Source organism: Amphibalanus amphitrite, unplaced genomic scaffold, assembly GCF_019059575.1.
Source record: "Amphibalanus amphitrite isolate SeventyFive unplaced genomic scaffold, NRLGWU_Aamphi_draft 001334F_arrow, whole genome shotgun sequence".
Taxonomy (NCBI): Eukaryota; Metazoa; Arthropoda; class Thecostraca; order Balanomorpha; family Balanidae; genus Amphibalanus; species Amphibalanus amphitrite.
The window spans coordinates 168398-179983 of record NW_024882827.1 but is presented as its reverse complement, the minus strand read 5'-3'; the positions used below and the strand labels follow the sequence as shown (position 1 = coordinate 179983).

At 51.8% G+C, this 11586-nt stretch overlaps 1 protein-coding gene across 2 annotated transcripts in view; it reads left to right on the top strand.

The window, feature by feature from the left end:
• The first annotated feature begins 2618 nt into the window (after positions 1-2618).
• LOC122372242 (potassium voltage-gated channel protein Shaker-like) overlaps positions 2619-11586 on the top strand; it is a 66898-nt gene continuing 57930 nt past the window's right edge. Inside the window, exon 1 of one of the 2 annotated variants that reach the window (XM_043349182.1) lies at positions 2619-2783. In XM_043349182.1, the coding sequence (XP_043205117.1) occupies positions 2629-2783 (155 nt within the window). In that variant the 5' untranslated portion in view covers positions 2619-2628. Of the gene's footprint in view, positions 2784-9115; positions 9684-11586 lie in introns of those variants that run through there. The other variant, XM_043349184.1, reaches the window with a different exon arrangement.

The following is an 11586-nucleotide window of genomic DNA, read 5'->3' as shown; positions in this document are numbered from 1 at the left end:
ACAGGGCTTCGAGGGCTATCGAGGTCGCTCTATAGGGAGCCTGACTGGACACTATAGCGGTCATCGCCATGACACTACTTTCTGCGCGTACAAGAGGTGACGTGAAGGACAGCAGCAGCTCATGAGGTCTGACCTGTCCCTCGTCCGCCTTCAGTCGAAGTGAGCCGCCGACCAACGATTTCCAATTCCTGCCTGTGCTGCCCTCTCGTCGGAGATCGCAAACTCCACTTCACCACCGCTCCACTAGATGGGACTTCGGTAGCCGTTCTGAACAGGGTTTATGGCCACAAAGTGAGCTAAAGGCCAGGTGAAGACTGGTCACTGTAGACCGTTTCTGTCTACTGAAATGGGCACAAATTTCAAGCCATACAGCTGTGGGTATGCTTTGCTCATGGCGCAGCTCATTGGCATGACACTCGCCGCTTGCGCCTTGCATCACCACATATCGGCTGAATGCATGCTTAGTCCCAAAAAGGATAGGATTAGACCATAATTGTGAACTGCCCATTGGCTAAAAGTGAAACACCCTTTGAATCATTACCGTGCACACTTGCTGACTTTGATTATTCGCTCACTTCCGCCGGGCGATCGATGAGAGTCGTCCCCATAGGAGCATGTCCCTCCGGGATGACCATTTGACCGTCTGAGTGACCCGCCTCTTCGGGCATTCTCGTTATCACGTTGAGGGCCCAGATTCCAGAAGTTACGGGTATCCCCAATGATACCATCACCTAAATATCATCGTGTCTTGATAGCAATCACATTTGCATTACAATAATCCACCCAGGCCAAACAGGAACATGACCCAAAACAATTACCACAACAGCTGAAGCTACCTACGACCGTTTAGCGGTGTCGTCTGAGCAGGACAGATCCCCTGCGTTACGGACGGTGCCATCTGCGACGCTGTCCTGCAGGGGTGTCGCTTCTCTCTCACGGGCTCCGAGTAGCCAGAACGCTGGCGCGGCCGCGGCCAAAGACAACATTCCCAGCGAGCCGCTCTGATGCCAGCAGTCACGCACCGCAGCGAGCTAAGAACACTCCCAGAGAATACACAGAGGATATGTACACAGGAGGTATGCGGGGGTGCTGACGCCCACTTTTTCAGCATGAAAACTTTTTAACTTTGTAACATAGCGTTTTACGTCTAGGACCTCTTACGTCCTTTTTTTCTTCACTGATTTAAGTTCATCATACCGGGTATAATGCGAATGAGCTTATACCAGCCTACATACAAGTTACAACCTTTTTATTGGTACAGAGAGGTTTACATAGATATGACCATACCCCATTCGAAAGCATCTCCAAGGGTTACTGCTCAAAGACTTATCGACATTGAGTATCTCTATCCTTGCACTTGTATGCCAGTTTATAACACTATCCGCACCGTTATGTAACTTGCACAAATGCTCTGCCCTATCTAGATGCATTCTCCTGCACAGCTGTGCCAATTAAACTGGGAACACGGTGCCTTCCCTGCGATGGGGCCGTGTGCCGTTGTGTTGCGCCCGCTGGCGGCGGCGGGCGTCCCATTTACCGCAGGTGCGGCTTCCACTGGTGGGTGTTTACCTGACCCTGCCGAACACGTGTCATTCGACCGGCGCGAGTGGTGGTGGGTCTCACGAGGCCGGCTCAGGGCGACAAACGGGGCCGGAGTCGTGTCAGCGTCGTACCTACCATTGCCGAGAACTATCGGAGGGTGAGAGACTCGTGGCGAGCACCGGCGATAATCTATTGTGGTTTCAGACAGACAGCAAGTCTATACGGCATGAAAGACAGTTTTATTGACGGCTTGTCTGTCACTGCCACCAATGGCTGCCGGTGACGTGATTTGTCGGTGACACACGACAGACGCGCTCTGTCTGAGGACGCTAGCCTCCGACAGGACTGATATCGCTGTGAGGCCGTCTGTCAGAGTCCTGATGATCACCGGACATGATCAATGACCTGTGATGGCTGAGGTGGCTCTCAGGTGATACCCGGTGGTCAGACGCTCCTGGCAGGGCTGGCGGTACGGTAGTGGTGGTGAGGAGGCGCATCACCCCGCTGCTGCTGCTGCTGTTGGTAGGACTTGGAAGGGCCCTGGTGCTAGTGAGAAGTGAACGACTGGTTGGTGATTGTAAAGCGAGCGGTGAGCGTCGTGGCCAGGTGAAGAACACATCCATTGTTTCTGAAGACAAGATAAAGATGGTTGCACTCAAAATAATTTGTGAGTCAGCGACATTTCTGATATGCAAAGAACACGAAAATAATTGAAGCTGAGCTTTGCTGCTGATTTCCGAATCCCATATTCAGGGAAGCCAGTGCAGCTTCAACCCGAAGAAGACATATTTTATCTCACAAATCCATCTTGATAGTTGATGGTCATTCATATTTATCCACTTCCTTTTTATCCCACCACAAACAAAAATTTAGTCCTTCGCTCACCTCTCCATTTCCTTTTACCGTACAGCTGACTCGGGACTCACCCTCGCCCGCCGGCTGCGCCCCTCTTCACCAGTGTGTGACGCACTCGGACCAACTGTGCGTCATTAACGCCACGGACCGGCCGCGCCGCGCGCTCACTCGCCATGACCGCCGGACAGTGTGTGTGTCGTACGAATGGCGAGCGTGCGATCAGGAGCCGCCATGCACCGGAGCATGTCAGCAGGCTCGGCGTCACGGCCTGAGTCGGCCCCGCCGCCCCGCCGTGCTCGACGACAAAGTTCCGGCTGCCTCAGCGCAATGACGTCACTGATTTTGGGTCCGATCTCGTCCTCCACCGCTCAGTTTCCCGAGGACAGGTAAGTCGTGAAGAAGGGGAGCAATACAGGGACTGGGTGAGGAAGAAAGACAAGGAGGGAAAGAAAGCAAATTAACTAAGAGAGAAGAGAGGACCTAGGAGAAAGAAAGGCAGCTCTCATTTGGGATCCGTCATAAGAAATAAAGAAATATGAAATACATAAATGGCGCAAGAAACGCCATTTAAGTGTCGCTTGAAACTACACGCTCTTGCGAGGGTATTTTGCAATCCAGCCTAATGCGGTCATGCGCATAAACATTTAACTTTCAACTTATCGATATTAACCAGCATTGGGTGGCTTTCTTTTCTCCTCTGCATTTAGTATGATCCGAGGTAAAACCCTTATTGTCTTCTATGCTGCTTAGTGCTGGCATGAGGTTTAAGTGACAGCCTTACTTGTGCATACTACGAGTTGCACTGAAAACGCATGGTAAAACAAAGCTCAACAGCATTTCATGGTAGCTTTTATCGTTGGATGCCCGCCAGGTTGGGTTGATCTAGGACCCGAATGGAACACTTGTGCAGCTGTGTCTCCTTTTACGCAGGACGGCGTGTAATTTCAGTCACAGACACATGCGGCAAAAATAAATCAACATTGTGCATCTGTCTCGCCAGAGTCAGAAAGTCGTATCATGAGATAGTACGATGGCACGCGCTCCACACATGCGTGTTCCCATTTCGGTGAACACGGCGTGGTCGCTGAGTACTTACTGCTCGACATCGATAATATTCGGCTGTCACATACAGCTGCGCGTGATAGCGGATCAAGGCTCATAGCCCGGGTACGTCGGGGTAGGGCGCGCGGTGTTGAGTGAGGTCCCGAATCATATTTCTGGCCTGCCGCCTGGCATTGTCACTCCCTGTCACTCAGCATGCGATTTGAAGTGTAATAGTGAGAGAATCTGAAAAATGTGAGGTTTACACACTTTTATATAAATGTGGCGAAAATGTCGCTGTGAACGATTTCGGTAGAGGTTGGAACCGTTTAAAAACTTGATTATGGGAAACGGGCACCGGATAGATTCTTTTCTTAAGAAAAACATGAATTGAGATAAGTCTCATTTGGACACAAACATTTTTCTTTTAATCAATTAATCAATAGCATCGGTCGCATTGGAACAGGGCATCCGATTGAAAATGTTGACGGATAACAAAAATTATTTCTCTGCAGCGAGTACGCGGTCATAAAAGCTGCCACAATATTTGGATTACTAATGATCAATTGTGTGATGGCTGTGGTCAGGGACTGCTGTGTCCATCGCTGTGGGGCGATGCCACGGGCACAGAGACGGCGACCAGCGATCAGATCAGCGCAACAGCTGCACTGATGTCTGATCCATCCACTGACGCGAGTTGCGAGACCGTCTAGCGTCACCTCCTCCAATTTTGTGGCCAGACCGCATTCTCCATCGTTCTGCTACTCTAATGTTTTTCGAGGAAGAGAGCGCACGACAGTCACAGATGTAGGCGCCGTTTTATATGTTATGACATGCTATTTTTTAATATTATATACGTTTCGGCTTAATTCTCAAGACTGCAGGGTCACTTTCACCCAATATAGTGGACACGGGACACTCATGGACAGGCTTTAGCTGTTTCAAGTGTCGCGATAGCGCTTTGTACTCTAAATTGTACACCTATTTATTATCCAAACATTAGACGGCTACCACGAACCCGTCGCCATCGTCTGTAAGCGCGCATTCTGCGGCCCTTTGGCACCACTGAGGTGTTGGCCGCTCTCTGGGTGAACCGCCTGCTGTGGTGGCCGCGCCCCTCGCTGCTGACGTCATAGGGGGCAGCTGTCACGGGTGGAACGATCGCAGCTTCTGCAGATAGAGCAACAACTTCCTGAAGTCACTGGAATGCGCTGAGACTTGAGCTTTGCCTTGCTATCGAAACAGGGGTATTGTTTGTAGCTGCTTTCTTCTTAACGGGCACTTATAATAAATTTACTTAATCGAACATAGGCTCTTTTGCAGTGCATGGACTTTCTACTTCGATAGTCACTACTAAGTCCCTTTGACTGGTGACTTAGTCCACTACTAAGTCAGTTCCCTTTGTCCTGGATCCTGCTGCAGGCCTGTCTCGCTGCTGTGTCGCCGTAGACAGTCATTAGCTCTGACTGCACCTGTGACCCACCTGTCTGATCGAGCCACAGACAACGAAGGCCTTACGTATCGCAACGTTACACCGCTCGACTAGCCGGAGATCACTTTTTATGTCAGATGCATGCTATGAGCATTGAACGTATTAAGTTCTGCTTTAACAGTTTGAATTATAATTTATCATCATGTTTATATTACAGAGAACTTAATAAACACGCCAGGGATGTCGGCTTTGGTACCTCATTTGCTCGTGTTTCCTTACCCGTCCTTATCGATGCACTGAGCCTGCGCTAACTACGTGAATGATTACCTCTTTCCAGTTCTGATGTCCATTGCCTATGCCAAAAAATATTTTGATCATGTTACTGAAAATAACTTCTGGTAGTCCTTCGGCCATCCTAAGCAAACCATACCAATACAAGCAGCGCCTGGCTTTACAGGCGTAGACTGTCCCGCAATACGCAAATGTGATGCGGCACAGTATACCAGCGCAGTACTCGCGATACTGGCGACATCTATCGGACAGTAGGGAACATGTAGGCGACCGGTATCGCAATTCGCAATACATTAGTTAGCAGCATCGACATTAGCCTTTTACAAAATGAGACTGAAACAATATATGTATACAAGGATTGCGTAGATGGAATAGGATGAGCTGAAATGGCCTAGATTTGGCCTGTCATGAGGATTGAGAATGATACTGATCGAAGTGTGTTCGTAGCCATGGCTGAGTGGGTCTGAGGGAGTCGGGACAGGCCTGGGTGGTCCTGAGGAGGGCGGGACAGAGCACGTGGTGTGCTGACGCGATGTTCTCTGGGCCAACCGGGACCTAATGATCCTGAACCGGCGGCTGACGTGACCTTCGTCTGACACTTATAACGCATTTTCGACTGCGGCCCCATGTGTCAGAGGACAGCGGCACGGGAGCTGTCATGGCCAGGGGCAGAGCCAGCAACTATGGCCAGAGAGATATGTGATAGGCTTTCAACTGATTGTAATGAGGAGCAAAACTAATTGATTTTCATTATTTGAATATTGAATAGCTGTCATTTGACTCTAACCTAGCATAACTGTGACCTCTTTTTGACGAAACACTGCCAAAATCAATGCATTCACATTTTTTAGTAAAAGTAAAGAAAGCGTAGAAGAGCATGATCATTGTTAGCTCGCCAACCCTAATGTGATTTATCGGCTAATACTGCATCGATGAGGAGCAAAGCAGCCACCAATCCATCAAAGCCGGTACTCCTAATCGCCGTTCAATATCAATGCATTTATGTCAGTTTTCAATGCCCCTATCTCAGTGATGAATCACTTAGCATTTATGAATTCAAGACAAGTGATAAATTAGAGGCAGTTGTGCTACTTTGTGGCTGGATGAGGCGCCTATCTACGTCCTTGCAAGACACAGGACACTGGCAAGCATTTTATTAAATGGTGGAAGGAACTTTTATGTACTTACTCTGGTGTTTGAGTCCATTGCAAATATAAATATTCATAGAAAAGCTCTCATTCATGCACGTATCCATTCATTAAACCAAGATAAGCGATCTGGTGCTACTTAGTCGTTGAGCGAGAAGTCTGCATCCGTTTCCACCCCCACATGGCACACACAGATTCAGATATACATGCTAACGCACCGGGCGGAGGCCATCCCTGGCTGGTGGAAGGCCCGGTGTCTATTTTCAGACCTCACAATGCCACAGTCGGATGGGAATGTGTCAATCAACCAGCGTTGACGAGCGCGGTTGGGACGACTCATCGCCAGGGCAGTCTCGGGTTAGGTCGTTAGCTGCGAGCGAACGACCACACCGCTCACCGCTGCAGCGCCACGGTGGGGCTGGTCGAAAGAGGGAGGACTGGCTGTGCAGTGTGCAGTGTGCGTTGATGGTTCTTCCTTTGGTAACTGAATGATTTGCAACGTTTACCTTATTAGGTGTGAAAATGCGTACTTATATGCTCAGAAGATCGAAAGATTAATAAAAAACGAAATAAATTTTATTCTTATTCGAAAATAAAGTTGAGTCGATACGTGTTGCTTATCATGTTGCTTGCAACGTGTCCTACAAATTATGACCGCATGCGACTCACAAATGGCGTTTGATCGTGTTTATATTTTGAATAATAAATTCAAAACGCTATTGGATCAATATTCGTTCCAAACAACACTCCTTCATTAGGCTGCGGAGGCCAATGTTTTCAGCGCCTGTCGCTCGGCGTTCCGGGCGGCGTTGTCTATTGGGCCCATCCCGGAGGCGAGAGGCTGTTATTGTCGGCCCGAGCACGTGATCCGGTGATTTCGCCGGCACCCTCAAAGGTCACGCCGTTCGATCTTCGTCACGTGACGCCATCGGTGACGTCATTGGTGACAGGCTTGGCCTGCACACGACGCCAGCTGCCGATCAGGTGCCCATGTAACCGTGTTCGAAACGTGCCTGAAGGCAAGCCGGTCAATTTTGGACAGTGTTCTAACCACAGGGTATATATTGACACGTACGCTTGGTGATGTTACCCGGGAATGAATCATTGGCAGACATGTTCTGTCAGTCGGGCAGGGTTAAGCAAACCTTCATTGACGTCATTTAGTGGTAAGGCGTATCTGTCCGACCGTCTTGTCGGTGGTGAGACATTCGTCTGATGTTGTGTCTAGACGCTCCCACACAGGGCGGTGGCTGTCGAGACTCTCTCGGTCGGCATGTTTAGTGATGAGCTGCTTGTTTATCAGTGTGCGGAGAAGACGTTTTTGTTCATGCATACGCCACCATGCTGATTGCAGAGATCAGTCGAAGGGGCGGGCTATCTATTACATTGAAACCAGTCTTTCAAACATTTTAAGATGTGACCGGCATCAACAAAGCATAAGGTAATAGAATCTTGCAGCTGCACTTAGTGGCTGGTTGTGCCAGTGCCTGGCTGTAACTGACTTGTATTGCTATCTGTATTGCTATCGTTGCGAGTCTTTCAGCTGTCCATCGTTTTTTTTGCATGGACGTTTCCTTCAATTACATATGCTGGAATAGAGCGAACATCCACGTTGGCACTGTTTTGTCTGCACCGGTTATGCTTTCCATCTATCAACAAATAACTTGTTGAAAGAAGCTCGCATGCCAGTACCAATAAAGTTCGGAGACGACAAGGTGTGCCTCCTGCCCTTCCTGCCCGTCACCTTTGGGACTCTGGGCGGCCGCATTTTACGATCTGACCATCACCCGACGTGGGAAGACCACCCTGGATGCTGGCTCGGCCTGGGACTACAGGCTGCTACACGCTACAGGCTGTTCAGAAGGACCATGGGAGGGGTCCAGCAAGTAGTCTAACACTAGGGTAAATCTCAAAGGTCAGTCATCCGACTTTGATTTCCGGGCAAGACAACGAGCCAAGAAAACAACCAAACAAAAGCTGGGTCCAATCGGCTCAGCGCCGCTTGTGAGTGTCAATTTGTAGAGCGAGCTGGTCGGCTATAAGGGACAAGACACTTGTCTGTACATAAACCGGGTGCGAACAAATGTGATCATTAGAACAAACTGGTCAGATGTTACAGACTGGTCTGCAGACTGTTCTGGGTCGGGCCCGGGCCGATTAGCAGTGACAATGGTCTGTAGACCGCAAGTCTCGTCGGACCCGCGCCGGGTCGGTTGTGAGAGGTCTGCATGCTTGATACCGGGATGGTTAGAGTTCGCGTTGGTCTGTAGATCAGGCCGGTCTGACTCTCACCGGCCTGTAGACAGGCGAGACCGGCCCTCGTCTGTCGGCTGTGAGGGACCGGTCTATTTGTAGGGTCGTCTGTGAAGGACCGGTCTGTAGACCAGCCCCAGCCCGGTCTGTAGACCGACCCCGGCTTGGTCTATCTGTGTAGACCGGGTCGGCTGTGAAAGACCGGTCGGTAGACCGACCCCGGCCCGGGCCGCGCCGGTCGGCTGTTAAGGACCTGTCTATCTGTAGGGTCAGCTGTGGAGGACTGGTCTATGTATCTGTAGACGGTCCGCTGTGAAGGACCGGTCTGTAGACCGACCCCGGACAGTCTGTAGACCGACCCCGGACCGGTCTGTAGACCGACCCCGGACAGTCTGTAGACCGACCCCAGCCCGGTCTGTAGACCAACCCCAGCCCGGTCTGTGGGTGTAGACCGACCCCGGACCGGTCTGTGGGTGTAGAACGACCCCGGCCGGGCCGCGCCGGTCGGCTGCGCGCCGCCGGCCGCGGCCCGGGCCGCCGGCGCCGACAAGCCAATCGCCGCCGGCGCGCCGGCTGCCATGGTGCTCCCCGGGCGAGGGCTGCGCCACAGGTGCTGGCCGCAGCTGGCGGGTGTGCCGCGCTCCGGCCGACGTCGCCCACACCGCGTGCCGCCCGCCCGACCCGCGAACCTAAAGGAGACAAAGAAAACGTGCCGAGACAAGTGATGTGCTACCCAGGTGACGTAGACCACGAGTGCTTGTTTTGTGGTGAAGTCACTGACTGGTGACCGAAAAACTGTTCAGTGATTTGGGACGTTGAATGTCCGGTTGCTACCCTGTGGTGCAATGATTCTTCTGGCGCCACTGCCGCGAATGTGACGTCACTGACCGCGATTGGTCTCGTGTGACGTTGAGTGACGTCGGTGACGCTGCGGTGACGTAAGTGACGGCTGCCAGTGGTCACGTGAGACCCAACTACCTGTTTCTCTCTCCAAGCCACGGTTGTGACCCAGTGTGAGACCAGGTTTTTGTCCAAACCGGCACTGCCATGGCTACGATAGCCATGTGTAACCTGGGAGACCTGGATGCCACGAGCCGACCCGGCCGCTATCTCGACCACCCGTGAGTACTGCTGATGTCCGGTACTTTGCCCGGTACCCGCTGTACGGTACAGCTACTGTCCAGTCGTCGACAGTGCTGCAGAGCCATCCGGGACAACCCCGATCGGCCACGGCAGCTGCAGTGGCTCTTAGAGGCGCTGTTTGCATTGAAAGCAGGGCGATTTTGCTAGTTGATAGCAGCCTGCTCAGACCGCGCCGCTGGAAAATGGTGTCCAGCTGCAAATGCACCCCCAATAAAGGTTTGATCGATACTGCTTGTGCAGAGAGCCGCCCCTGCAATTTCAGTAACAGCACGGTTCATTAAAGGCTGTCTGTAAAAGTTATGAGTATTGAGGTTCGATGTTTTAAGTTACAATGTCGTGTTCTTAGCCACGAACTTGCCAATCTTCTGCTCAAATAACTAATAATGCATGCTTCCTTGGCCCCGTTTCTCACTTTCCAAGTAAGACTTCAAGGACTCATTGAGGTCTTTCCGCGTTATACTTGTAAAAGTTTGAGTGGAAGTCTACAGGTCCACTGTTCATCCTGCAAGATACCAAGATACGTTTACTCGAAACAAACACTGGAAGTTCATTTAATCTTGCTGCCAATGCCTGTTTCGTTTGGCGGATCACACCAGCTATATCATGTTCCCACTTCCCTGGAGGTGGGTCGCTTTCCTTTGGACTTCCATCCAGGGTGAGTGTCGGTGCTACGGTCCTCCGCACTTGTGTTGGGCGGTGAGAGTCCAAATGGGACTGACGACTCGGCATTATAGAGACTAATTGGGACTGTAGTGCCTACCCGGCTTGAGGTCCGTCTATTCTGTACGAAGGACAGGTCGGGTAAGATTAACCCGCTATTGAGGCTGATCCTGCCCTGAGGGAAGAGTGACGACTGTACGCTTCACGTGCGACAAGAACGCCGGCATGGAATCTTGCTGGCCTCGAGACTCATCCCCTGTGCGTTGCTGGCACTGAGAGGCCGGCTGGGACCTTTCCAGGCCTTCAGACCCGCCCGCTACTGCTGGTAGCTGGTAGTGAGAGGCCGGCTGGGACCTTTCCAGTCCTGAGGTCCGCCCGCTGCGCAAAGCCGGTACTGAGAGGCCATCTGAGACCTTTCCAGCCCTGAGATCCGTTCGCTGCGCGTAGCTGGCACTGAGAGGCCATCTGAGACCTTTCCAGCCCTGAGGTCCGTTCGCTGCGCGTAGCTGGCAGTGAGAGGCCGGCTGGGACCGGCTCGATCGCCGCTCATCAAACATGTACCGCCGACCGGCGGCCGCCGTCTCGGCTTGGTGGTAATTAATGCAGCAGCAGCCGGCACCGAACGGACGACCGGGAGCAAAGTCAGCCCTCGGACGGCACTGCGTGGCAACGCCGCCAGACGTGCGTGCTCCCGCTTCTCTGATATTTGAAGCTGGCAAACTTACGTAAGTAAAACACATAACCGAAGCCGTAAACCTTTGATGCGTCGCGCAGGCCTCCTCAGGCCAGTAAATGCCAGGCAGGCAGATTTGTGAAGGCGCCGTGCTGTCCCCGCAGACCTCCACACAGCGATCATAGCGGCTATGTTTGTGAACACGGTGGGCTGTTGCTCAGAACAGCGTGTCAACCGGCATGTTTGTGACCGGGTCGATGAAATCGATGCTCTGTAACCGAGACGCTCTACTAGGAACACGCCGGCCGTGAACAGTGTATGACGAACAACGCCAGCCTGCATCCACGGAAAACAAGCGTTACGTATTGGGGATCACAGTTGATTAGGAATAACCGTGGAAGTAGCTGCTGCAGCGATATCAATGCACCATTTTTACCGAACATCCCCTGCTGCTTGCGCCATACGCGATAGAGTGGCACGCCTCCCTGTTTCGGTCTGTGCTGCAGACTACCGGCTGTTTATCCTGTGGCCACCTTGGCACGCTTCAG